This window comes from Sorex fumeus, unplaced genomic scaffold (assembly GCF_029834395.1).
Source record: "Sorex fumeus unplaced genomic scaffold, SorFum_2.1 ptg000122l, whole genome shotgun sequence".
Lineage (NCBI taxonomy): Eukaryota > Metazoa > Chordata > Mammalia > Eulipotyphla > Soricidae > Sorex > Sorex fumeus.
Window position 1 is genome coordinate 14,389,395 of NW_026606179.1, and position 27,238 is coordinate 14,416,632.

General features: G+C 60.4%; 1 protein-coding gene across 3 annotated transcripts in view; it reads right to left on the reverse strand.

Moving 5' to 3' along the window:
- NECTIN2 (nectin cell adhesion molecule 2) overlaps positions 1–25,766 on the reverse strand; it is a 34,210-nt gene extending 8,444 nt beyond the window's left edge. Inside the window, exons 1-6 of one of the 3 annotated variants that reach the window (XM_056135515.1) lie at positions 23,792–24,078; positions 12,888–13,283; positions 9,456–9,752; positions 7,438–7,555; positions 6,963–7,111; positions 567–1,283 (exon numbers count right to left, since the gene is read on the reverse strand). In XM_056135515.1, the coding sequence (XP_055991490.1) occupies positions 871–1,283; positions 6,963–7,111; positions 7,438–7,555; positions 9,456–9,752; positions 12,888–13,283; positions 23,792–23,879 (1,461 nt within the window). In that variant the 5' untranslated portion in view covers positions 23,880–24,078 and the 3' untranslated portion in view covers positions 567–870. Of the gene's footprint in view, positions 1–566; positions 1,284–6,962; positions 7,112–7,437; positions 7,556–9,455; positions 9,753–12,887; positions 13,284–23,791; positions 24,079–25,687 lie in introns of those variants that run through there. The other 2 variants (XM_056135516.1, XM_056135514.1) reach the window with 2 other exon arrangements.
- Positions 25,767–27,238: the final 1,472 nt, after the last annotated feature.

Sequence of the window (27,238 nt, forward strand, 5' to 3'; positions counted from 1 at the left end):
GACCCCCCTCAAATGAGGGCTCTTCCTGTCCTTCCTGTCCTTGTGACTGGCTGCACACCCCCTACGCCCACCCCCGAAGTCTCTGCAGGTCAGGGAAATTAAAGTGGAAGCTGGGAGGGGTCCGTCCAGCCAACCCCTCACCCTCATGGGGGCTTGTGGGGTGGAAACTTGGGAAACTTCCTTTTTCAGGGGAGAGAGAGAGAGAGAGGAGAGATCTCCGCCCCCTGAATCACTAGAGCCAGGACGTGTGTGTGTGGGGGGGGGGGACAGGAAGAGAAAGCAGGGAAAGGCCATCCAGAGGTGGAATTCTGGGATTCCTTTGTCTGAGATTTGAGGGGTCCGCCCTCCCCTCCCAGATCAGGACCCAACCACGAGCGCCCTCCCCCACTCCAGGGACCCCACAGTGCAGGCCCCCACCATGTTGGGGGGGGGTGTCCCAGGCGGCCAGTTTGTCCCAATCTGGCAGCACCCCCACCAAATCGCCCCTCTGCTAATCCCTGCCCCCTGCCCCCATCCCAGAGGGGGCTCCGAGGTACTACAAGACACCCCATGTGTTTTTTGTGTGTGTTTGTTTTTCCTCCAAGGCGTTTATTAACTCCTGAGTATCACGGGATGGGGAGGCAGGCTGGGAGGCAAAAACAAAAGTCTCTGGAGGGTTCCTGTGTGGGTGCCCAGCTCCCCGCTGGGGGCCGCCCCTCCCCCGTGCAGCCCCGGAGTCCAGCGCGGGGGTCCACCTCCCCAGGCGGCCGGGAGAGTGGGAGGTAGCGATTACGCTCCAGTGCAGGCCAGACGAACGAGTCCAACCCGTCGGGCGGCCCGGCCCGGCCCGGCCCGGGTCTGTCTCTCTGCCTGTCTGTCTGGGGCGCGGGGTCACACGTAGACGGCCCGCCGTGAAATGAGAGACCCGTCCAGCTGCGACTCCATGTCGTCCTCGAGGCCCAGGGCCGGGGGCAGCATGAGGCCGGCCTCGGCCTTCTCGTCCTCCTCCTCGTCCTCCTCGTCCTCGTCCTTGCCGTCCGGCCGCCGGGCCCCGGGGCCTGTGGGCGTCCAGAAGGCGGGGCCCCCGTTCCCAAACACCTGAGTTTTCGGGTCACAGGCCCCTCGCTCCGCACCGTCGCCTGCGTTGCCTCCGCCTCCGCCTCCGGGGCTCTTCCTCCGCCTCCTCATCCTCACCAGGATGAAGGCCACGAACCCCCCAGCCAGAAGCAGCAGCACCAGCAGTGTCCCCCCCACGGCCCCCCACACCACTGGGCCCACTTCTTGGGGCGAGGCCCGTGGGGTGTCTGAGGAGAGAGAGAGAGGAGGGTGAGAGAGAGAGAGGGAGATGAAAGTCAAGAGGCTACTTCTGGAGGGAGGACGGCGCAGTGGGGGGCAGTGAGGGGAGACCCTGGGCAGAGACGGAGGAGGGGTGCAGGAGGAAAAGAGAACCCACCCCCCTCTTCTTGACGGGTGGGCACTGGCGCCCGGGAGGGAGAAGGGGTCCCTGACACCCACACACACAGTCCTTTAGACATTTGCCATTTACAGGCTGGAGGGACAGGACAGCGGGCAGGGCACTGGCCTTGCACGCAGCTGACCAGGTTCGGTCCTTCACACCCCATAGAGTCTCGAGCTCCACCGGTGGGGGGAGATGCCTGAGTGCAGGAGCCCTGAGCACTGCTGGTGTGACCCAAGACGTAAATAAACAAACAAACGCGCTTGTCAACTTTTCAAACACCCAGTCTCAGGGCGGGGGAGGCTTCCCAAGGGGCACACACATGCCCAAGTCCTAGCGTTGATCCCCAATACTAGACAGCCCCCTGAGCAACAGCTGGAACTGACCCTTGAGCATTTCTGCGTGTCGGCCCCCAAGACACCCTGATGTTTTTATTTTGTTTGTTTGTTTTTCCTCCAAGACGTTTATTGACTCCTGACAAAACCCCAAGAACCAAAAGTTTACTCCTCCAAGTACAGGTGTATTTTTAAGAGGGGAAAAATATCAGATCTTGGGGCTAGAGTGATAGTACAGCGGGTAGGGTGTTTGCCTTACATGCAGTTGACCTGGGTTCGATCCCAGGTGTCCCATATGGTCCCCCCAGCATCTCCAGGACTAATACCTGAGTGCAGAGCCAGGAGTAACCCCTGAGCACTGCTGGGTGTGACTCAAAAAGAGAAAAAGGAAAATCAGGCTTGTTGGGGCTTCTGCTGGTAAAGGCTGGTTTCTCTGAGACGAAGGGACGTGCCAGGCCCCCTGAGGCATGTGTGTTTGCAACTCCCTTGGAAGCACTGGGGTGGGTCCCCTTTAGAAGGTTCTGATGCCAGGGCCCCCGACTCCTGGCATGGATCTGGTCAGGACAGCAAGGCAGAGCTGGGTGTGTCCTTTCAACTGACTCCAGGACCAGAACGACAGGACAGTGGGGGAGGGTGCTTGCCTTGCATGCCACTGACCCAGGTCCGATCCCCGGCACATTGCATGGTCCCCTGAGCCCGCCAGGAGCGATCCCTGAGTGCAGAGCCAAGAAGAAGACCTGGACACTGCCAAATGTGACCCCAAACCAACCAACCAAACCAAACCCAAATCAACAGGGTCAGAGAAGGAAGGGTGCCTGCCTTGCACGTGGCCAACCTGGGCTCGACATCTGGCATCCCATAGGGTCTCCAGAGCACTGCTAGGAGTAATTCCTGCGTGCAGAGCCAGGAGCATCTGAGCATTGCCAGGTGTGGGCCCCCAGAAAAGCAAGAACAAAACCAAAAAACTGAACAGGCTGACTCCAGAGCCGGCTCAATTGCGCTGAGCACAGTCCCTGGTACTACGTGATGCTCCCCTCCTGCTGCTGGCGTTAGTGGTGAGTGCGGCCCAAATAACCACAAAAATAAAACCAACGCTGTGAGAAGGGAGGCTGGGGAGGGTATGAGGTGCCCTGCTAACCCCTCCGGAGGAGAGTGGGGGAGCAACAGTATCTGGTGTGGTGGCAACCCCAAAGTAAAAGATAAGGGGCGGGAGTTATAGTGGGTAAGGCACTTGCCTTGCACGGGGCCGACCCAGGTTAGATCCCTAGAACCCCATATGGTCCCCCAAGCACTGCCAGGAGCGATCCCGGAGTGCAGAGCTAGGAGGAAGCCCTGAGCACTACCAGGTGTAGCCCAAAGCAAAACAAAACAAAACAAAACAAAACAAAAAAAAAAACATAAAAGTAGGAAATAAAATGGGCACCCATTTCCCTCATGTCCCCCAGTGGATGGAGCAGGCAAGGGGGTCCTGGGGAACTGGGGAGGGAATCCGGGAGGCTTAAGGGGAAGGGAAAGAGGCAAAGGCAGGTTAGGGGGGACACTGAGCCAAGTGTCTCCTCCGTACCCTGAGGAGTCCAGCTACACCCCTCACCCAGGCTCCTGGTGAGGAGGGGACTCAGATCAGGGGTCACAGCCCAGTGAGTTAGCAAAGTGGTTTAGCCACTTGCAAGTGGCAGTTAATAAAGGGTAGAAGAGGGGTTGGAGTGATAGCAAAGTGGGTAGGGCATTTGCCTTGCACGTGCCGATTCCCAGCATCCCATATGGTCCCTGAGCACCATCAGGAGTAATTCCTGAGTGCCAGGAGAAACCCCTGTGCATTGCCAGATGTGACACCCTCCCCCCCCAAAAAAAAAAAGATGAAAAATGCTCCTCTCGGATTAGCTTGGGGACTTTTTGCTGACACTGGGGAGAGGTTTCTTTTGTGGGGGGGCCATGTGGTTCTAGGGGCCCGACCCTGGTTTCGGTCTGCCATGCCTCCAACCCTTAGAACTGGCTCCCTAGTCACAAATTCCTCTTTTTAATAGTTTTGCTTTTTGGGTCACACCGAAGATGCTCAGGGGTTATTCCCGGCTCTGTAATTACGTCAGGAATTTCTTCTGACGATGCTTGGGGGACCCTATGGGATGTCAGGGATTGAACCCTGGGCAGCAAACTGCAAGGCAAGCACTCTCCCTGCTGTACTTTCGCTCTGGCTTTGCGGATTCCTTTTTTAACTTTCTGTTTTTGATTTTGAGTCACACCCCGCAATGCTTGAGGATGGCTCCCAGCAATGTGCTCGGGGGACCATGTGGTGTGGGGGATCAAACCCAGGCCTCCCACATGCAAATCACGTATTGAGTCCCTCGAGCTCACTCCCTGGCCTGGCCCAGGCATGTCCGTAGCGCGCGGGAAGCATATGAGGTGCGAGTGGGGTCTGGTGTGTGGGCTGAAGGTTCACCCCAGTGTCCCTGACGTGACTGCTAGCCCGCAGGACTGTGTGTGCCTTGGTCTGAAAATCCCAAACCACAGGGCTAGAGTGATAGCACAGCGGGTAGGGCATTTGCCTTGCATGCGGCCAACCCGGGTTTGGTTCCCGGCATCCCATATGGTCCCCCGAGCCCTGCCAGGAGTAATTCCTGAGTGCATGAGCGAGGAGTAACCCCTGTGCATCTCTGGGTGTGACCCAAAAGAAAAAAAAAAAAGAAAAGCTCAAACCACAACTGGTGATAGCATGTCTGGATTCCTGGCATGTGGTCATGTGGCTGCGACTGCTGGCCACAGAGACACAAGAAATCCCAGCTAAAGGCACTTCCTGGCCCGGCCTGTCAGGGGTGAGGCATGTTCCTGTTCAGCTTCACATCATGTCTTTGTAATGATGGTTCTTTCGGCTGCTCCTGGGCTGTGCCTGGTGCTCAGGGGGACTGTGCTGTATTAGGATGGAACCAGGGGCTCTCGCCTGCAGAGCATGTATGCTGACTGGCCCTTTGCGTCCTCCCCCCTGGCCGAACTGGAAATCCCTCATTCGAGCTCAAAGGTACCTTTCCCTTTTAGCAGCACCAGATCTCAAGCATGCAAAGCACATGCTTTACCACTGACTCACACCCTTGGTCTGCAATTTTTTGTGTGTGTGTGTGTGTGGGGAGTCACACCTGACAGTGCTCAGGGGTTACTGCTGGCTCTGCACTCAGGGATCACTCCTGGGACCATATGGAGTGCCGGAGATTGAACAAAGGTAGGCTACACACAAAGCAAATACCCAACCAGCAGTACTCTGGCCCCCTGCAGTGATTTATTTATTTTACTTTTTGGGTCACACCCAGAGAGGCTCAGGGGTTACTCCTGGAGGTACTCAGGGAACAATATGAGATGCTGGGGATTGAACCTGGGTCAGCCACCTGCAAAGAAACACCCTCCCCGTTCGCTGTACCATCACATGATTTTTTTTTTTTTTGGAAATAGTTTAGTTTGGGTTTGGGGGCCACACCCGGCGGTGCTCAGGGGGTACTCCCGGAAATGCTCAGGAAACCATATGCACTACCGAGGATTGAATTGGGGTCGGCCTCGTACAGGGCAAGCACCTCATCCCCGGTACAGTTCTCTCCAGCCTGGCAGTTATGACAGTTTCCGTTTTTTTGGTTTGGGGAATGGGGGAGGGGGAGGGGGCACCTGGCAGTGCTCAGGGATCACTCCTGGTGGCGTTTGGGGACCATATACGGTGCTTGGGATAGGTGCAAGGTAAGCGCCTCACTCACCCAAGGTCACTACCGCTCCAACCCCAGCAGAGCTTCAACTGGCTCCACCTGGGACTCTGGTGACGCTGGGGTGAGCTGGGGGGCGGGGCTCTCCGTGCGCTGAGAGGCCCCATTGGCTCTGAGCACGCATGCGTACTTCTGCGCCTAGCTGGCGGAAGTGCTGAATTCCCGTGGTGCTGGGGGCCTCCTGGGGGCGCCGTTGCTAGCGGTGGACACTCCTGAGGTTTTTATCGCGGGGGTGGGGTGGGCACGGGCCCTTCCTTGAATAGGTATGTGCCCTTCGGCCCCTTGACGATGCCAAGTGAGTGAGTGCAAGTGGGGAGACCAGTTTTGGGGGCGTGTCTCTGGGGAAAAGGTTCAGGGGTGTATTTCCAGTTGGGCATCTCGCCGGGCGGGGTGGGGGCCGACCGTGCCCTGGGAGTGCCTTCTCCTTTGCCGGGTGTTCCCCACGCTGGGGTGTGGCTGGTACCCAGGAAACTCTTGCCCTCCATGGACAGTCTTCTTTGCGGGGGTTCACAGAGTGTGGTGGGAGGGGTGAGCTGTGTGTCCCCGCGTCTGTGCACATGTTGAGGTCCCCAAGCGGGTCCCTGGGAAGGGCTGACCTCTCGGATGTGTTACTGGGGGCAGTCTTTTGGGGGGGGCTCCATCCTGCTTCCCCAAAGCCTGTTTGGGTGTGTTCGGGTGTGTCCTGGTCACGTGTAGGTTTCTGAATTCTTACCTGGGAGACTGGAGGAGGGATGGAGGGAGTCTAACTCACAGACACATCAGTTTGTGTTTTGGTTTGGAGGCCACACCTAGCAGTGCTCAGGGGGTACTCGCAGCTCAGTGCTCAAGGGTTGTCCCGGGCGATGCTCAGGGACCAGGCGGTGCTGGGGATCAAACCTGGTGGTCCTGCCTGCAAAGCTTGTGCTTCAGCCCTTGGTCCATTTCCCTGGTCCCTCAGCTAACATGTGGGTTCAGTGGGGGAAAGGCACACATTCAGTAGGGCTCTTGGGGATGCTATGTGGGACTGGGTCACATATTGATTGAACCTGGGCCAGCCGCATGCAAGACAAGCGCTCCCTCCCCAACCGCACTACCTCTCTCGCGCCAGCCGCCAATAGGTGGCACCTCCATGATCTGGAACCTTCCGCACACAAAGGCTCTGGTGTCCAATGGTGCAAACGGCTCCCGTAAGGCCCCCTACTTGGTGTGGGCCATCTTCCAGCTGCCCTGGCTCTGGGGTTGTGAGCTGCATGATTCTGGCGTGCTCCCCTGGCTGGCACCCCCCAAAGCTTTCTCCCCAGCCTCCACATTTCCGGAAGCCCCCAGCACAGGCCTCTAATGCCCTTCTCAAGGCATGCACAGTCACCCCCAATCTGGACCCATAGGCTCAGCCAGGTGGGTCCCCAGGACGGCGGCACAGCCCCGCCCCCGCCCCGTGTGCAGCCCCCCCAGCCCAGATGTGCCCCCACCGCTCACCTCGCACCAGGACGAGCTGCTCGGCACGGCCGGTGCCCACGGCATTGGTGACGGTGCAGATGAAGGTGGTGTTCACCAGCCTGTCCACGGAGTGGATCACCAGTTGCGGGCCCCGGGCGAGGGCTGACGCTGGGAAGAGGCCTGAAGTCCTGCAGGGTGGCGAGGGTCAGCAGTGGCACCAGCGCCAGGACCCGGCCTGCTGCTGTGGGTCCCTGGGCTGCCAATCCTGCTTTCTGAGGGTTTCGGGATCAGCCCCATGCACATCTTTGTATCCTGCTTTGAGGGGTCCGCCTCCAGCCCTTCTTCCCTTAGACCCGGGGATCCCATTCTTCAGCCTCCTCCTCCCTCAGACCAGGAGTCCAGACACCGGCCCTTCCTCCCTCAGACCCAGGAGTCTCAGCCCCACCCCCTTCAGGGCCGGGAGCACCTCCTCAGCCTCCTTCCTCAGACTGGGAGCCAGATCCTGGGGACTCACGTGCTCCAGTCATAGCCCGTGGGCTCCGGGTTGCTGCGGACGTCACAGGTCAGGGTGGCCTCGCTGCGGCCGATGTACCAGTTGTCATCATAGCCGGAGATAGAGACCTCGGGGGGATCTGGGGATAAGGGGGCAGAGTCAGAGAGGGGACAGGCTTGTGTGGGGAGTGGGTAATGGCATTAGAAAGAAATGAGGTGGGCCAGACAGAGGGTGCCATACAAAGGGGCCCATGTCCCTGAGACCAGGGAAGGCATGCCGCATTGTCTGAGAGTGGTGGACAGAGCAGACGCCGCCCGCAGGAGCCTGGGGATGAAGTGTCCTGACTGGCCCAGGGTCAGTTCTAGAGGATATGGATAGATATGGGGCTAGTGTAGACGGCACTGAGTTGGGAACATTTGGTCAGCACTTGGGGATGCAGTTCATGTCTGGGAGGGGGCGGGGACAGGGACCCAGGATAGAAGGTTCTGGTGACGTGAATAGGTGTGTGCACGGACAGTGTTGGCATGTGCAATGCAGACCAGCCTTCCCCAGCTGGGGTGCCCCTGCCACGCCGTCAACGGTGTTGCCTGCGTAGCAATATGTTACAGGGGAACCTGGGCAGGCCTCAGGTTCCTGGGAATGGGAGGTTCGCGGCACACGGGTCTATGCCTCCGGCAGCCCCCCTTGTTTGCCTGGGCCTAACAAGCGCCCATGACGCTTCTGGTATGTGGTTCTCTAGCCTCCCAAATGGAGCTTTTAATATTTGCCTGCCAGTCTTACTTTTAGCTTAAGTATCGACTACTGCAGAAAACATAATCACTAACCACAGGAATGTAGGGAAATAAGTTCATGGTCTTAGGACAATAGGAATATAGGAATATAAGACTAGGTTAAGACTTATAAGAAGAGGTGCTGTAGTTGCAGTTTAAATTACTTTATTGTCAGTTACCTTAGCTCATGGAAAAGAGGTTTTAAATAAAGTCAGAGTTCATTTTGAAGCTAGACAAAAGCAGAGCCAGTCAAGGCCACTAAAAGTTATCTTTAGAAGAGTGCCAGCCTCAGCTTACAACGCAGTCATTAATGAACAAACAGCAGGCCTACGTGTGGGAGAGAGGGGATGTTGAAGGACCCCTATGCCCTCTTTTGCGAACATCAAACCCCTGCACGTACACTGCAGACATCGGCCCCTGCACGTGCACCCCGTCATTCATTAATGTGACAATGCTAAACACAGTTTGGTAACCTAATGACCTTCCCTGTCTCTTTAATGTACTGATCTGGTTACAAAAATAAAGCAGAACTTGTATTGGGAAAGATAAGGATAAAAGAACTCTGTAAATTGGATTGTGGTTAAACACCCTTGAACATGAAAGGCCTATGTAAAGATTTGCAGCAGATGCCTCTGTACCGTTTTTGGGAACTTATGAAGAGACTAATGTAATGTCTGATAAGGACCCCTGGTTCTTTGTTCTGTAACTGTATAATAAGAGGAACTCTGGGCTCAATAAACTCGCAGCAGCACTCAGCCTCTGTTGTGTTGGTGTCTGTCTGTCCATCGCGCCGAATCTCCTGCTTTCCTGCGGACCTTCTCCCCTGTTTTCCCCTCAGCCTGGTGGTCTTCGACCGAGCCAGTCTGCGGCATGCCCCCAGATCACAGAGTGGGGAACCATGGTGGGAGACTAGGGAGCTGACCATCAGACGGGGCCACAGGGAGGAGACGGGTGGGAAGTTGGGGGGGGGGGAAGGGAGACGCAGCTGGGACAGATGGGAGGGGCTGGTGGCAGTCAGAAAGGGGTCCCCTGGGTGCCCCCTGTAAAGCAGTTGGGGGGGACTCTGACCCGCACTGGCTCTCTGTGGTATAAACCCTGCCCTGTGGCCAATTCACTAACGCTGGACCAGGTGGACACGTGTCAGACCAGCTCTGCCAAACTCACGTTGGTTCATCACCTATCGGGGGACGCCAAAAGGGCATCAGGTGTAACCTGTGTAGACAGGAGAGCGGGTGTAGACGGGGCGGGGTTCCACCCTGGGGCACTCACAGCGCACGGACAGGGTCACAGGCAGCAGGACGGGCTCCTCGAAGCTCTCGTGCTCCACTTTGCAGGTGACTGTGACGCCATCGACGCGGCCCAGGGGCACCAAGGTGAAGCGACTGGTGACAGTGGACGTACCAGGCACGGGCCCCGCCACCTGGCTCTCGCTGGCCTCCCCGTCCAGAGGGGACAGCCAAGAGACCCGGGCCGGCGGGCGGCCCCCCGTGGACACGCAGCGGGCGACGGGCATGGGCTCCAGGCTCAGGGTGACTTCCTGCTTTTCCGCGTGGTTCTGGGGCTGGGCTGGGGAGAGGAGAGAGTGGGGTTGGGGGAGACAGTGTCAACCCATGTTGGCTGCCTCCCGGCGGGCGCACCTGTGGGGAGCCTCACTCCTGATTCCCAACAGCCAGGGTTCAAAACCCAGTTCTGCGGCTGGGCAGCTGCTTGGCTTTTGGGGGTACGAGTCGTTTCCCAACTTCGTTGGTAAAGTGGAGATAATAAAAGGAAGCCTGGGGCCAGAGTGATAGCATAGTGGGTAGAGCGTTTGTCTTGCATGCGGCCGACGTAGGTTCCATCCCTGGAATCCCATATGGTCCCCGAACACCGCCAGGAGTAATTTCTGAGTGAAGAGCCAGGAGTAACCCCTGAGCATCACTGGGTGTGACCCCCCCAAAAAAAAAGCCCTGCCCCCTGCCCTCTGGCTGGCTTTGTTGGTGGCCGAAGGAAGTGGATTGATCCAAAGCAATTGGGACAGTTGCCCGCGGACTGTCTGTCCAGCAGCCTTAACTACAGCAGATATGGGTGAGGTTGAGAGGGAAGCTGCGGGCCGGAGACTCGGAATGGCCCGGGAAACACTGGCCTTGACCATAGCCGACCCGGTTTACGTCCTCGGCACCACAAAGGGCCCCCCGAACTCTGCCAGAAGGAAGCCCTAAGCACGGAGCTCGAAGGAAGCCCTTGCCAGGTATGGCCCCAAAACCGTGGGGCCAGAGCGAGAGCCCAGCAGGTGGGGGAGGCGCTTGCCCCTGCATGTGGCCCACCCAGGTTTGATCCTGGCATTCCATGCAGTCCCCTGAGCCCACCAGGAGTGATCCCTGAGTGTAGTAGAGCCGGCAGTCAGCCCTGAGCACTGCTGGGTGTGGCCCCCAAACCAACCAAACAAACAGAAACCCCCGGAGTTCCAGCTGAGAGCCAGGGCAACGACTGGGCTAAGGCACTGACCTTGCATGCAGCCCACCTGGGTTCCATCCCTGCGCCCACAAAAGGTCCCCCAGGAGGAAGGCTTGGGCGCTGCTGGCTATACCTCAAAACACAAATGGACAACAAAGCTTCAGCTTGAAAAGGCCTCTCACTTCTCCAGAGACCACCCTTAAATTTGGGAATCATTGATGTGATGCTGGAAGTGGGATAAAGGCACGCAACATCCTGAAGGCAGGTAACTTTATTGGGGGTGGGGGAGGGGGGTCAGTGCTGGGCCTTAAATTCTGGGTGTCATACAAGCAAACTGTCTACCATTGAACTCGATCCCTAGCTGAGTCAGCCACTTTTTTTAGTTTGTATTTGGGGGCAACAACCGGTGGTGCTCAGGGTTTATTCCTGGCTCTGCGCTCAGGGATCACTCCTGGAGGGGCACGAGGCACCCTCTGGGGTGCTGGGGCTCAAACCCCAGGTTGGCAGCGTACAAGGCAAGTGTCCTCCCCACTGTCCTATCTCTCCAGCGAACATCTGAGCTGGGAACTTTTTATTTTATTTATTTACTTATTTTGCTTTTGGGGTCACACCCGGCGATGCACAGGGGTTACTCCTGGCTCTGCACTCAGGAATTACTCCTGACGGTGCTCAGGGGACCATATGATGCTGGGAATCGAACCCAGTTGGCCGCATGCAAGGCAAATGCCCTACCTACTGTGTTATTTATTGCTCCAGCCCCTGAGTTGGGAACTTTTCTGCCCTTCTCACCCTTCCTCCCGGGAAATGCCAACCAATCAAACTTTGGGAGGAAGAAAGTAACACCAAACCCAGGTACCAGCAGGCTTCTGTCCACAGCCATACTGAGCTGGACTCTCCCTCGGGTGCTCCTGAGCTCAGCATTCTCTGGGTTCAACTCCCCCTTCTCCCTGTGGAGCTTCCTTATTAACCTTTAGTCCTTCCAGTAGCCCCCCCATCCCCCACCCCCTCAGCACTGCCCACTGCATGGTCTGGGGTGGGTCTCTGAGTCAGGAATGTGACTCTCTAGAAGCCCAGGCCAGCCTCACTCCTCCAGGGCATTCCCTGAGGCTGGACACCGGATATCATGGGGGGGGGGCACCCAGGAGTGAGAGATGTTTGTTTCTGGGTGGGGGGTTCCCCCGCACCTGACAGTGTTCAGGCACTACTCATGTCTCTATGCTGGTGGATGGGGATCGCTCCTGGTGATGCTGGGGATTGAACCTGGGACTCCCACATGCAAATCATGCGCTCAGCCCACTGAGCTACCTCTCTGGCCCCAAGAGCTGTGCTTCAAATTATGTAAGGCAACTGTGGTTTCAGAAAAAGGGAAGCATCTAGCCAGGGGCAGTCCAGGCTCAACTCCCTGGAAACTTGGAAACTGAGTTGGGGGAAATGGAGCTTCTGGGACAAAGTCCGGTGAAATGACTTCGGGGAAGCTGCTCGTGGGGGGGGGGGGGGGCGCGTCATGAGGCAGGGTGAGGGGTGTGATCCCAAGGGGAAATCCCACGAGTAACCCTCCCCAGGGCCAAGGCGAGGGTACAGAGTCTGGATGCTCACTTTTGTGTGTGCAGGAGGCCCCAGGTTTGACCCCTGGCACTGTCAGAGGCCTCAACATGGCTGGGAGTGGTCCCTGAGCACAAAGCCAGAAGTGTAAATTGCAGACAGGATAGCCTGGAAGAGGCACTTGCCTGGCACGCAGCCAACCGGGATCTGATCCCTGATGGTCCCCTGAGTCCCTGAGCCCGGACTGAGTACAGAGCCAGGAGAAACAGATGTAACAACACAGGCATGACACGCAAAATCTAACCACCACCCAGCCACAACAACAACAAAAAAATGCCTTCTCAGGCCAGAACCAAAGTACAGCGGGGAGGGCGCTTGCCTTGCATGTAGCAGACCCCGAGTTCGATACCCGGCATCTCGTATGGAGTGATTCCTGAGTGCAGAGCCAGGAGTAACCCCTGTCTTGCTGGCTGCCCCTGGACCCAGCCCGGCCAGAGCGCGGGCTCTCTGGCGCCCCCCTGTCGGGCCTCGCTGGCACGGCGCCTTGGCGCAAGGCGCGTTGCTTCACCCACTTTGCAGAACAGCGCCCAGGCGCACAAGGCAAACACTTCATCTTTGCTAATGGACTAAACACCCAGGGTGGGGCTTGGACGATCAGCTGACGCGGAGACCCAACAGGTCGGCGCCGGGGAGCCCCACCCCGCCGGCGCGCCCCACCGGACTCACCTATGGCTCGGAGCCAGGTGACCCCGCGACTGGTGCCCCAGGGGAAGGTGGCAAACTCGCAGGTGTAATTGCCCTCGTCCTCCACCGTCAGCCCGTGCAGCGCCAGCGTGGCATCGCGCACCTCCGTCTCGGAGCCTGGCGCACTGCTCGGGTTCTGGCCGGCGGTGACGAACGACAGGCGATCCTTGCCGGGCTTGGAGCTGGGGAAGCTGGGGCCGTAGGAGGGGTGGAAGATGGCCAGGTTCTGGCTGGTCTTGCTGGCATCCTGGCGCATCCACATCACCTGTGACACGCGGACTTCCGGAGTGGGGGGCAGCAGGTGGCACGGCAGCTCCACGGTGGCCCCCAGGAGGCCCCGCACTTCAGGCGGCACTCGGACTCCCACATCCTGGGCTCCTGGAGAGGGGACAGAGACTCAGTGAACACTTAAAAAAATAAATGAAAATATGGGGCCGGAGTCATACTGCAAAAAAACAAGGTTGTTGCATGAGGCACCCCAAAGGGTCCCTGAACCCAACATAAGTGATCCCCGAGCACAGAGCCAGAAGTAACTCCTGAGCATCGCCAGATGTGGAACCCTCCCACCAAAATATGGGGGAAGGGGCCCAAGCTATAGCAGTGGGGAGGTCTTTTACCCTGCACATGGCCAACCTGGGTTCAATCCCCAGCGTCCCATATGGTTTCCCGAGCACCACCAGGAGTAATTCCTGAGTGCAGAGCCAGGAGTAAGCCCTGAGCATCAGCAGGTGTGACCCGAAAAGAAAAATAAAATGGGGAGAGAGTTTTGGGGCGCCGTGGTGCTCAAAGGTCACTGCTGGTGGGGAATTCAATGGGGTTAGCTGCATGCAAGGCAAGCACAGTATCCCCTGGAGATACAATGCGGGAGGGAGTCCCCCCAATAACCCAGGGTGTGGCAAAAAAAAAAGGTGACCAGTGTCACCTTCTGCCTCCCTTTCCCCTGCATAAAAATGAACTTTGACCCATCCCTAAATCCAATTACCCTCTCAGCCTGTCACTTCCTTTTAACAACTTTTGCTGAGCCAGGCATTAAAAATGAGCACAGTCATGACTTTTTTGGTGTTTTTTTTGGGGGGGGAGGCGGGGGAGAGAAGAGACTCAGTTTTGAGCTTGACCCAGCAGTGCTCAGGGCTTATACCCGGCTCAATTCTCAGAGATCACCCCTGACAGGGATGCTGGGGGTGCGGTGGAGGGGTGGTGTCTTAGCGACCATGGGCTGTGTGGAGCGAGGGGGTAAGGGGGGAAATGGAACTGGGTCGAGCCAAGTATCCTCACCCCGTAACTCTCCCTGCACTAGCAAGGGCATTTCTGTATCCAAGAGTCAGTCCTCACCAGTAGAATGGATTCCATGATTTTTAAAAATAAGTTTGGGGGGGGGGGGGCTGGAGCGATAGCACAATGGGTAGAGCGTTTGCCTTGCACGCAGCTGAGCCGAGTTCGATTCCCAGCATCCCATATGGAGTAATTCCTGAGTGCAGAGCCAGGAGGAACCCCTGAGCATCGCCAGGTGTGACCCAAAAAGCCAAGAAAAAAAGTTTGGGGCAACCCAAAAAGCCAAGAAAAAAAATGTTTGGGGAGGCCAGAGTGATCGTCCAGTGGGGAGGGTAAGCCCTGAGCACTGCTGGGTGTGGCCCCAAACCCCCCCCCCAAATAATTTTTTTGGGTGGGGTGCCACACCGGCAGTGCTCAGGGGTTACTCATAGCTCAGCACTCAGGGATCACTCCTGGTGAGCTTGCGAGACCGTATGGAGTGGTGGGGATGGAACCCAGTGCCAGCAGTCGCGTGTCGTGTGTGTGTGTGTGTGTGTGTGTGTGTGTGTGTGTGTGTGTGTGTATGTGGTCGTCGTGTCCCCCCCCGCCCCTCCCCCCCTTCTATGGCTCCAGCCCGTCTAGGATATTTTTAGAATGTCTGGGTGGGCCCAAGGCTGTACTCAGTCTCTGTGCCCTGTGGTCGTTTTCTCCTGAGGACGACCAAGCCGGGGTGCAGGCTGGCTCCTACCCGCAACACCAAGGTCTTGTGGGGTGCGGCCGTGGGGTGCGGCTGGGCCCAGGGCCAGCTCACCCATCTCAGCTGATGGGGTTTGGATCGTTTCCACTTTCCGGTTCTCGGCTTATCTTTTTATTTCTACCACGTATAAACCCTGGTCTCCAGGTGAGTGCAGGGGCTCGAGCGATAGTACAGTGGGTGGGGCCTTTGCTTTGCACGCGGCCTACTGGGTCCCATCCCTGGCATCCCATATGGTCCCTGGAGCCCTGCCAGGAGTAATTCCTCAGTGCAGAGTCAGAAGAAAGGCCTGGGCATCGCCCGTGTGGCCCCCAAACCAAATAAATAAACAAAGAGAAGCGTGTCTCTGCGGGACGCGCAAGCACAGCTGGCACAGGTGGGGCTCCACAGACACTCCCTGGTATCCGAGTCCTGGTTCTGCCACTTGCTGTGCCATCTCCAAGCCATTTTCAGGGGCTGTGGGTGCCACTCCTGGGGCGACACTTGGTCGGGCGATGAGTGGTCTGAGTCCAGCAGTATGGGGGTGGGGGAGGGGAACAGGGCCACTCTCAGCGGGGTGTGGGGAGGGTCCAGTGGGGGGTGGGAACGAGGACATTTGTGCAGACAAGGGGGGGCGCTCCAGCCCCTTCACACTTGTTATAAGGATGACTGAAAACTTGTGGGCCAGAGCAACAGCACAGCGGGGAGGGCACTTGCCTTGCACACTGCCAACCTGAGTTCGATCCCTGGCACCACCCCCCCCCCCCCCCAAAGCACCACCAGGAGTAATTCCTGAGAGCCAGGAATAACCCCTGAGCATCTCTGAGTGTGCCCACCCCCACCGCAAAAAAAAAAAAAAAGTGTAGAGGGGCCAGAAAGATAAAATGGTGAAGCCCACACCCTGCAGGCAGCCTGATCCCCAGCACTGCATATGGTTCCCGGAGCACAGAGCCAGGAGCAAGCCCTGGGCTGCCCTGGGCAAGACCCGAAAACAAAATAAGATAAAAAAAGAAAGAACAGTTGGAGAGGGAGCTCAATGATCTGAGTGCTCTGTATGCAAGAGCCCTGGATTTGATCCCGGGCACCTCTGGAGCACTGTTCCGGGAGTAGACCCTGAGCATTCCTCGGTGTGCACGCCCCCCAAAGAATAGTGGGTCCGGGATAAAAGCTTATATCTTGCGTGACCAGAGTCAAACACCTTACAGTGGGTAAGGTGTTGGCTTTGCATGCGTTCAACCCGGGTTCAATTCCTGGCACCCCGTTATGGTCCCCTGAGCACAGAGCCAGGAGTCAGTCCTGAGTACAGCTGGGTGTGGCGTCCCCCCCAGCCCCCCCTCAAGCCCCATACGTTGCACACAGCTGACCCTGATCCTATCCCTGAACCCCATGGTTCCCCGAGCTCCGCCAGTTGCCGTCCTGGAGGTCCTGAGCAGCACCACATTCTCAGGCCCCTGAGCAATCCACCGACAAACGAATTCTTGGAGAGGGGTCTGGGGGATGGCCCGTAAGGCCTGGTGTGGACCCCTGGCTTGGCCAGGGCCTTGCAGGCCTTAGCGAGTCACAGACCTGAGCCTACAGTCCATGCACGCAGCACCGCCAGGCTGAGCGCTGCCCGCTCCTCCAGCGCCCTGGGGTGGATCTGTGCCCTCCACCCTGCCAGGAACTACTTGAGAGCACTTGGCAGAGGGACGCAGAAAAGTGAGGCCAGAGCGGGTCCCGCGGTCACATCTAATTACAAGGGGGCCCTGACCCCGGCCTGCGGGCGGGGCAGCTCTGGAGGCGGCTGGGACGGGGGTGGGGTGCTTCCCCAAGGAAGCCAGAGGACCCTAATGAAGGGGTTCGGGCGGAAGGCAGCCCTCAGTGGCCTAGCTTGAGAAAGGAACCGTGGGCCGGAGCCCTAGTCCAAAGGGGAGGGCGTTTGCCTTGCACGCGGCTGACCCGGGTTCAATCCCCAGGATCCCATATGGTCCCCCCAGAACTGCCAGGGCGATCCCTGAGTGCAGAGGCAGGAGTCTCCCCTGAGCATCGCCGGGTGTGGCACCCAGAGCAAATCAACAAGAAGCCATCGTGTGGGGCACCTTCTTCTCTGCCCCTGTGCTCTGCCCAGACCCAAGGGGGCCTCGCTTGGAGACGGATACCTGTCCCCACTGGAGATGCCATGCCGCCTGGCCTCCTGGTTTTCCACCTGGGGTCCCCTGCACCTGTAAACTGGGCTAGTGATGGCCCCCGCCGCCACACCCCTGCTGACTTCTGCCCCCAGTGCTATCTCTGTGGAAACTGGATCCAGACACCATGTTGAAATGCGCAGGGAAGGGGCGGCCTGTGATACACCCCCAGCACCGTATGGGTCCTGGAGCCCCATCAGAAGTGAGCCCTGGGGCTGGAGCGATAGCACAGAGGGTAGGGCGTTTGCCTTGCACGCGGCCAACCCAGGTTCGATTCCCAGCATCCCATATGGTCCCCTGAGCACCGCCAGGAGTAATTCCTGAGTGCAAAGCCAGGAGTAACCCCTGTGCATCGCCAGGTATGACCCGAAAAGCAGGAAAAAAAAAGTGAGCCCTGAGCAGAGAGTCAGGAGTACAGCTCGGTGTGGCTCCACCCCCAACAAAAAATCAGGACATGGGTGGGGATGGGGGGGTGATACCAGGAGGGGCTGGGCAGGGGAGGGGCTGCCCAGCATGAGGCCACATGACTAACCTGGTCCCCTGAGCACTGTTAGGAACAACCCCTGAATGAAGCCCTAGGAGCAACCCCCTCCTACCCCCCCACACCACAAAAAAATCAGGACATGAGACTCTTAGGCAAAGGGCGGGGCCTGAACACCACCCAATCCCTCAAGGGGCTCCCTACTTATTCCCCTGGGCCCAAGAAGGCCCCAGCCCCATCAGTGCTGTGCTGAAGGGGGAGGGGTGGGGCAGGGGAGTACCAGGAGGGCAGATTCCAGGGGATGGGGAACCCGCAATGCTCTTCATTTGTTCTGTTTTGAGGCCTCACCTGGGGATTCTCGGGGGTTACTCCCAGCTCTGTGCTCACCTGGTGGGACTCAGGGGACCTTTTGGGGTGCTGGGAATCAAACCCTGGTGGGCGTCCTTTGCTCTCTGATGGCTCCAGCCCCCCAGCCTGAGAAGGTCTGGGGTGAAACCCAGGAGGGCAGCTGGACAGGGAGGAGGGCGGGGAGCAAAGCCTGCAGACCTGCGGCCCAGGGGCGGGGCAGGGGGAGGGGCAGGTTTAGCATGGAATCCGAGGGACCCACCTGTCCCCTCCAGAACAAAGCCACAAGATAGAGAGGGCTGGGAGCTCAGGCCCAGCAGCACCTCCAGGGAATGATGGGGGGGAAGGAGGGGGCGCTGACTCAAGGCGGGGACTCGGTAAACAGGGCACTCACTCGGCACTTGGTGCCACTGCCAGGCCTGGACAGAGTGGGTGCTTGTCCTGCCAGAGGTGACATTCCAATGGAGAGACAAATATTGCACAAAGAGTCATCAGCAGGGTCGCCAGGAAAATGAGAGTGGGGTGGAAGGGTTGGGCTGGGGAGAGGCTAGAACAGGGAACCAAGTCACCTGAGCAGACCGGGAGGGCTCTCTGGAGGAGGAGGCCTCGTTCCTTTCCTGGGGAAGCCTCCAAAGGCCAGCAGAAGCCTCACCCTTCCTTGGGTCCCTTCTGGGGGGAAAGCACAGATTTCTTCTCCCCAGGAGAGACTGATGGTGAGATGGGCCTCCATCCCTCCACTTCTGATGGGAACTTCCTCCTGCTTCCTGGGGTGCGGGGAGGTAGGTGGAGACAGTTCCACAGGCTGGAGCACACAGGCCTGGGTTTGGCCCCTGGTGTTGCAGGGTCCCCCCCAGCACTGCCAGGCGGGTGGCCATCCCCTAGCACAGAACCCAGGTGGTCCCCCCAAACCCAAACCCCAACAAACAGAATCTCAGAGGTGGAGCTTCGTGCGGGGCTGCCCCTCGGGCCGTGACTCAGTTTCCAGTGCTCTGCCCCCGTGGCCACACACTCCCAGTCCTACTGCCCGCATCTGAACCCCACTATTCGGGCAACACCTGTCCCCCCACCCCACCCCAGCTCTTCCCAAGCTCTGGAGCCTCTTGGCATCCCCCCTCTGACAATGCTCCCAGGAGACACAGGACACTGGCTGTGTGTGCAAGGCTGAGCCCCAACCCCAGAACCCCCCAAGCTCCTCAGCTGTGGAGCCCCCACCCCTTCCTGCCTGCTCCTGCTGAGCCTACCCGTGCATCCCCAGAGGCCACCCAGGCATCCTCCTGCTCCAAACCTCCAGCCCTGACCCCCAGGGGCCCCTGAGGGTCACCGCTGCTCCTTGCTCCTCTCAGACAACAGGGGACCAGCCTCTCTCAGGGGTCCGGCCCTGGCTCTCTCCTCACCCTCAGGGCCGCCCACAGCCCTGCACCCATCCTCCCCATGATGGCGCGCCCTCTCCTGCTCTGGCCCTCCTCGGCCATGCTGGCCTCCTTCCTGCCCTAACAGCTCAGCCAAGGCCCGGTACAGTACAGGGTGTCTGCACTGGCCTCGCCAACCCTGGCACGGCTCAGGTGAGCACCACTGGATGTGATTAACAAAAACAAAACAAAACCCCTCCTCCCTGCAAATAAAAAGACCTCATTCCACCCCAGAGCCTTTGCACATGCCAGTCATGCTTCGAGGAAGCCCTTGCCGCCCCCTCCCCCAACCCTCCTGCTCACTTTCCGGGACTACCACCGGAACCATAAAGACAAAAACTCCCCTGGCCTCAGCTAGGTCTGTGCCCCGCAACCCCCCTCCCCCCCCACACACACAGGGCAGTAGGGCGAGGAATCTTCTTCCTGTTCACTGCTGAGTGTGCACGCTTTCCCGGCTCCTGGCACGCTGGCCGTGCTCCAGAGACAGTGGAGCGTGGGATGGAGAAAAGGCTCAAAGGGCGGTGTGCCCCTGGGGTCTGAGGCTGCAGCCTCTACAACAGCCGGGCTTGGCCCCCGAAATAGACCCGCGAACCCTGCAGGGAGTGTCAGTATCAGGTCAGGGCTCTTGACAAGCCTGGGGCCACCCCCCTGCGCCACATCGCCACATCGGGTACCTGGAGCACCTCCAGGAGTCAGCCCCGAGCACTGCCACCGGGTGTGGTTCAAACCCCCCTCAAATAAACACACACCCACACACAGCCCAGATGCGTGAACTAGTTAGACCGAGAGAGAGATAGCACGCTTATCAGCTGAGGCCAAATTCCAGAATGTGCTTCCTTCTCCCTGCGGGCTGGCACTGGTTCCAGCATCGAGCAGCGGGAGGGACCTGGGGAGGGACCTGGCTAGGCAGGTACCTTCCAGAGAGCCCTCGGGCGTGCTTCAGGGGGACCTGGGGAGAGGCACGGGTGCAGGGTGAACTTTAGAGACTGGAATGGGGGGAACAGGGAGGCTGGCGGGGGGCCCGGGTGAGACCGAGGTGGGCTGGTGTCCTAGGGGGCAGGCTGGGGCAGGTGTCCGTGTCCTGCCCTTGGTCAGCGGGCCAGTGTGCTGGCCTGCTTGGGACTGGACTGTTTGTGCAAATACGTGCCTCCCTCCCTCCCTCCGCTTTCCCGGCTGGGTCTGGCCGGTCACAACACTCTTGGCTTTATGAGGTGTCAGCTGGGTCCCCAGACACACTTCCTTCTCCCTGTGGTCTGAACTGCAGGCTTCCTGCAGGGATTGTCCAGGCATTGTGTAAGTTGGGGGGGGTGTGGAATGTTTTGGGGGACCAGGCACAGCCTGAGGCCAAGGTATAGGGACCCAGGAGTGTGTGTGGGAGTGTGGGCTGGGGGCGCGGTCTCCTGAGACTCAGCCTGGCTGGATGATAAGGGCTTGGCCACCCTCACCCCAACCCATAAAGCCCAGTGACCACCCCATCTTGGCGGGGGGTGAGGGTAGGGCTCCAGCCGGCCCTTCAAAGGCTTGTGTACTGGGAGCCCCAGCCTCAGCTGCCGCCTCAGCCGCCCTGTTAATTAATTAATTGCATTAATCACACAGCAGGCATCCGGGAGCCAGTTTGGGAGAGGGGGGGTACAGCCACAGAAGGCAGGATTGGGGGTTTTCTGAGGGCGCCTGGCTGCCTAGGCACCGACCTGCCCCCCTCTGGCCTGGAGGGGATACCCTGGGGCTTCCCAGGGTCTCTCCACAGGGTCTGGCTGCAGGGGGTCCCTGGTCAAGTTTGATTCACTCTTTGGGGCTGAGTTGTGTCCCCAGCTCTGAGGGGGTTCTCCTGCTGCCTCTTCTGAGCCTTCCCCATTACCTGGGTTTCCCGAGAACCCACAACTTGGTCCTGACTCTCGGGGCCTACCCCGCCCCATTGTGTGGTATGAATGAGATCGGACTCCCCATTTATCAACGGTGCCCAGTGGTCATCAGCATGAGCCCACTCCTGGCATCCCTGAAGAAGAGGGCTCACACCCGAAGACGCTCAAGGCTGACTCCTGGGCTCAGTGCTCAGGGCTGACTCCTGGTGATGCTCAGAGTCCAGATGCAATGCCAGGGACTGAACCCAAGTGAGCCTCGAGCAAGGCAAGTGCTGAAAGCCCTGGGCCACGTATCCATCTCAGCCCTTCTCTGGGCATCTCTGGGCCGCCCTGGCCCTGGCGGCGTCGGCTCTGGACTCCATTCCTGGGAGCACTGCTCTCGCCAAGATTCCGGGGTGTCTCTCTCTGCACACAGATGTCCCCTGCCCTGCAGATCACCCTCGCTCTCCCCCCCCCTGCCGGGCTGGTCACTGGGTCTCTGGTTTTCCCCCCCTCCTGCTCCCATTCTCAGCCAGACATTAAAAATGTAACAGCTTCCCAGCAGGGCGGGGGAGCCGGCAGTGCGGGCCTCCCCAAGCACCCCAGCCCTGACTCCTCCTTGCCCCAGCCCTGACCTCCCTGGGTCACCACACCGCATCCCTCGGGGCTGGGGCTCTGGTTGGTCACCCAATCTCCGTCTCTCTGTCCTTCCTCCTGCACCGCCATGGTGTCCGTCCAGCCACTGCCCCTCCACCACCCACCCCACATCCTCGGCGTCTCTCCTGCCTCCATCCCTGTTCTACCCCCATTCCTGCCTCCAGCCTTTCCTGTATCCCCCACTCCCCCCCTGCCCCCAGTTCTGGGTGCAAATGCTTGCTCTTCTCCTGCCCAGACCCTTTTCCCAAAGGAGAAGAGACCCCCTTCCCGCTCCTTCCTGGCCAGAGACTCACTAGGGGTGGGGGCACCCAGATGGTGAGTCCCTGTGGAGACCAAGAGAGGAGAGAGACAGAGGGCTAGGAAGGAGAGATGGGGAGAGAAGGGGGAAGCAGGGAGCAGAGCCCCTTTCTGCCCTGGGGACCCAGAGCTTTCAGACTGCGGGGGCCCAAGGGGGGGAGGGCATCTCAGCGGGCATCTCGGTTTTGCAGAGGACCACCTCAGTAGCACCCCGTCCCCCCAGTTTCCAGGGAGGCCCCCCACCCCAGTTTCCAAGGAGCCCCTCTGCTGAGGCTAACGTCCTCTCTGGCTTTCAGGGAAGGGGGCGGGTCTTCGAAGCCTGTTTCCCATCCCCAAGTGTAAAACGGGAAAAGAGGATGCGGGCCCATCTCGAGCCTTCCACGGCAGCTGCCCGGGCTCCGCGCGCGGCCCAAGGTCGGGTGGATTCGGGGCTCCCCGCGGGCGCACGGTCCCGCCTCGCCTCGCCTCCCCTCCCAGGGGCTGGAGGACGTGCCTGGCTCTGGGGCTCGGCCACCGCCGGGAGAAACCTGGGTTACTCCGGGGAACAAACACCAGGTCACCTGCGAGGGGCGGGGCGGCGCCTCCACCTGTTTCCTCCCCGCCCCCCTCCTTGGCGCCGCGCCCCTCCCGCTGGGGGGGCTCGGGGGAAACCAGTGGGGGGAGGCGGACGAAAGGGAGGGGCGGGGGATTAGGGCGGCGGCTCCTCGCGGCCACCTCCCGCCGAGACTCGGGAGGACAAAGACGTGGCCGGAGCAGAGAAAGTCCCGAAAGCCCGAGTCCGGCCCGGAGCCGCCAGGCACGCGCGCCCGACCCGCCCCTGCCCGGATCGCCCCAAGTGAGACCCGCAAAACTTCCCCCGGGACTGCCCCGCCGGCCGCACGCAGGGAAAGTGGGGAGACGGGGGTCTCCTGCCGGACACCACCCAGCCCGGTCCAGCTGAAACCCAGGCGCCCGCGCCCCCAGCCCGCCGGCCAGTCCCGAGCTCCGGGGACGTGGCGGCGCGCCCAGGGCGGACCATCGATCCCCGTTCTACCCGGGACCCGGGCAACCGCGCCCCTAGACCCTAATTTTCCCGGAGGCCAGGATCCAGCTCTGGGCTTTCTGGGGCGTCGCGGTGGGCGTCCTCAGGCCCTGCCGGCCCCGGGTCCCCCCAACTCTCCTCCTAGGCCCTCCGAGAGCCCCAAGGCCCGACACTGCCCGCCTCTCCTCCGCCCGGACCCCCACCTCCGCCCCCGCCCTCACTTCTTCCCGGGCCTCGCGGACCCGACCTGGGGAGGGGGCGGGGAGGAGGGTCTCGACCCCCAGACCCCCCCTGCTGGGAGGAGGCGGGAGACATTCCGCGCATTTCCGAGGGAAGGGGAGAGCGAAACCACCTCCACGGAGGGGCGCCGAGTGGGGAGGGGGCGCGGGGCCTCGCCATTAACCCTTTCGGTGCGAGTCCCGGGGCGGGGGGAGGGGAGAAGTCCGGGGTAGGATGGGGAGTTGGCATCAGCCCAGGGTGCTGGGGGCGAGGGGGATGCCCGGCGCATAGGTCTGCGAGGGCGAACGGGGTGTGGCGGCGATGAGGGGCGTCCGAGCCGATGGTGGTAAGCCAAAGGAGAAAGGGGCGGCCGAGGGGGCTCGAGAATCCGTGCCCGGGCCCTCCCCACCCAGGCGATGGGCAGGGGCTCGGTCCGGCGGGGGGCGCGGGGCGCTGCGGTCTCTCACCCGCTTCCCGGAGCAGCAGCAGTAACAAGGGCAGCAGCGGCAGCGTCGGCGGCGATCTGGACGGCCGGAGGGCTGCGGCCCGGGCCATGGAGGGCCCGGGGAGGGAATGGGCCCGGGCGGGGGCCTGCGGGCCACTCTGCGTGCTTGCACCGATCGGCTGGACGCGCGAGCAGGTGCCCCGGGGGCTCCGGCTCCCGGCCGGTTCCCGGCGCGCTCTCGATCTCGCGGCCCGACTCGGTCGGCTCGGCGCCCCCGGACCCTGGCTGGGTTCTGGCAGTTCGGACTCGCTGACGTCACAGGACCCACCCCTTCCCTCCCCCTCCCCCAGCCTTAGCGACCCCGGGCTGCGCTCCGCCCCCTCCGGCGGCCCTGGCCCCGCCCCCTCCCGGGCCGGGCGCCCCCCGGGGTTCAGCGCCCGCCCTCGCCGCGCGCCGCCCCGCCCCCCGCCCAGAATCCTACACCTGCGGCTCCCCAGGAGCCTGAGATCCCGGGAGTCTGCGGCCGCCCCGCCCCCGGGTTCCGTCTGGGCTCTCCCGGGGTTCCAGCCCGGCCCTCCGCGCCGGGACCACGCCTCCTGGACTCCGGAGCCTTTCACACACCCCCGGCCCCCGTACCGCACCCCCCGCGCCCCACCCTCGGCGCCGGGCGAATCCAAGTTTCTACCACGCCCCCTTGGAGTTTCAGGCTCCGGGCGTCCGCCAGGGCCACGCCCCCTCCGCGGACACGCCCACCGCGGCTCCCGGCCACGCCCACCACGGGGACCGGGCCGGGCCCCGCCCACCACGCTTCTTGGGACCCGGCGAGCCCCGCCCACCGGCAAGGCCCCGCCCACCGCGCTTCCTGGGCTCGGCCCAGGCCTCGCCCACCGCGCTTCCCGGGCCCGGGTCCAGCTCCAGTCTTGGCCACGCCCAGAGCCCTGGCTCCGCCCCGGCGGCGCCGCTGCCGTCACTTGCACCTGCGAGAGAGGCACGTGGGTTCTCGTAGACTCGCCTCCACACCGACACGCCACCCCCGTCCCCGCCTCCAGACGCCCCGGGTTCTCTCCCCTTGCCCTGTTCATTCCTGCCTCCCGTCTGTCCGCAGCTCGAGAGAACTTCTCTTAGTTCTTGGACCGCACCCGGCGGTGCTCGGAGCTAACGCCAGCTAACTACGCTCAGGGATCATTCCTGGCAGGCTGCGGGGACTTTATGGGGTGCCAGGGATCGAACCCGGGCCGGCCACGTGCAAGGCCAAGAGCCTCCCCGCTGTGCTGCTGCTCCTCGTCTCTTTCTGGTCTCAGCCTCGGTCTCCGGGAGTCGCCGCGCTGGTTTCTGAGCTTTCTCTCGGTCTGTGCCTTTCACTACCTTTGCGTCATCTCCGTCCCTGAGTTTCTCTCTCTGTCTCTGTCTCCCTGCCTGTGTCTGCCTCTCTCCCAGTCCTTAGTCTTCCCGTTGCTTTTGTCTTTCCCTGCTTCTGTCCCCGCATCGTTTTCCATTCCTTTGTCTCTTTCTCTTCGTCTCTTTCTTTGCCTCTCTCTCTCTGGCCCCCTCCACTGCGTGCTTTTGGCGCCTCTCGTTTCTATCTCTGGCCTCTCTCGATGTCTCTGCAGCACCTGCCTGGGGTTCTCCTTCCCTCCCTGCATTCTCCCCCCCCAACCCCTTTCCCTCCTGCCGCAGGGTCCGCGCAGGCTCCTTACCGCGGCCGCCCGCCAGGGGGCAGCACAGACCGCTCCGCGCCCTGCACGCCCTGCGGGGCTGGACTGAAGTCTGGCCTCCCGGCGCGGCCAGTCCCTCTTGGTGTCCTTGTCCCACTTCTCCTATCTTCCCGGCTTCCTCGCGCCTTTGTGTCTCTCGCTCTGACTCGGCCTCTTTGTCTCTCCCCCGCCGCTCGCTCCTGCTCCTCCCCGCCCCCACCTACCTCTTCACATTCCTCGGGCGGCCCAGCGGGCAGAGCTGGAGGCCGCGGGAGGGGACGCTGGGAGGGGACTGAGCGTGTGAAATCCCTCCGCTCCAGTTCCCTTGGGGCCAGCAACTTCTCCGCTGAGCTGCCGGCCGCACACACTTGGCCGTTTCTAGACCTCGCAGAAGGAGCCCCTGAATTGCAGTCCCGCCCCGGCGCCCCTCCCCGCCCCCCCCCCCAGCCACCTGCCGTTCTTTTCCAGAAGGGCGGGGTCTCAATCTGAGCCTTGCTGATCCCATCTTGGCAATAAAACTAGTCATCCACCGATCCGTTGAACAGTTGCCCTGTGCCGGGCATGGGGAGCACCTCAATCCGCACAGCACCCTGTGTGATTAGGAAACTGAGGCCGAGAGCCCAAGGGACTCGGCCCCGAGCCGGTGCGGACATAAATACTGGGGAGGGTCTTGGTTCCTTTGCACAAGATAACGCTGAGGGGCCCTATCGCATTTTCAGGAAACTTCACAGGGCAGAGCGGGGTGCTTGGCCCCAAGTTCCCCGGAAAGCAAGCAGCTGACCGGGATTCTCACGGAGGCGGTGTGTGCGCGGGGCATCCGGTGCTCTGTAATCTGCAGATCAAGTGTCGGGCTTGGCCCTGGCTGGTCTGCAGTGGTTGCACAGAGCTGTGTTTAAGAAATGTGCGCCTGGGACCGTACACCATAGCACGGCGGGTAAGGCGCCCGTCACCCCAGGTTCAATCCCAGCATCCCAGATGGTCCTGGAGCATCACCAGGACTCATACCTGAGTGCAGGAGCAGGAGTAACCCCTGAACATCAGTGGGCATGACCCCCCTCCTCCCAAAAGCCAAAAACAAACAAAATAACATAGCACAACAACGGGTAAGTCACCTTGCACTCAGTTGAGCCAGGTTCGTCCCTGAGCATTCCATATGGTCCACGGAACCTGCCAGGAGTGATTCCTGAGTTCAGAGTCGGGTGCCAAAAAGCCGAAAAGAAAAAAGGAAAAGAAAAAGAAGAAATGTGCTCTTTGAAAAAGGAGGGGAAAAGGAAAGAAGTGGGCCAGAGACATTGTACAGCAAGAAGGACCCTTGCCTTGCACGTGGACAACCGGTTCTGTCCTTAGCACCCCATATGGTTTTGGGATCATCATGTCTCCCGAGCACTGACAGGAGTGATCTCTGAGCAGAGTCAAAAGTCAGGCCTCCATACTACCAGGTATCCCCCCTTAAAAAAAAAAGGTCGAGAAAGAAAGGTGGGGGGGTCGGAGAGAGAGAGAGAATGAGAATACAGTGGGTAGGGCGTTTGCCTTGCATGCAGCTGACCTGGGTTCGGTCCCCAGTACCCCAGTTGGTTCCTCAAGCCCACAGGAGGTGAGTCCTGAATGCAGAGCCAGGAGTAACCCCCGAGCATCCTTGGGTCTGGCCCCCAAACAGTGACCTAAGAAAAGGCGAGGTGGGGCTGAGTGCAGGCTTTGCATGCAGAAGGCCCAAGTGTGATCCCTGGCTCTCACTGTATAGTCCCCGAAGTACCAGTGGGAGTGGCCCCCTGATC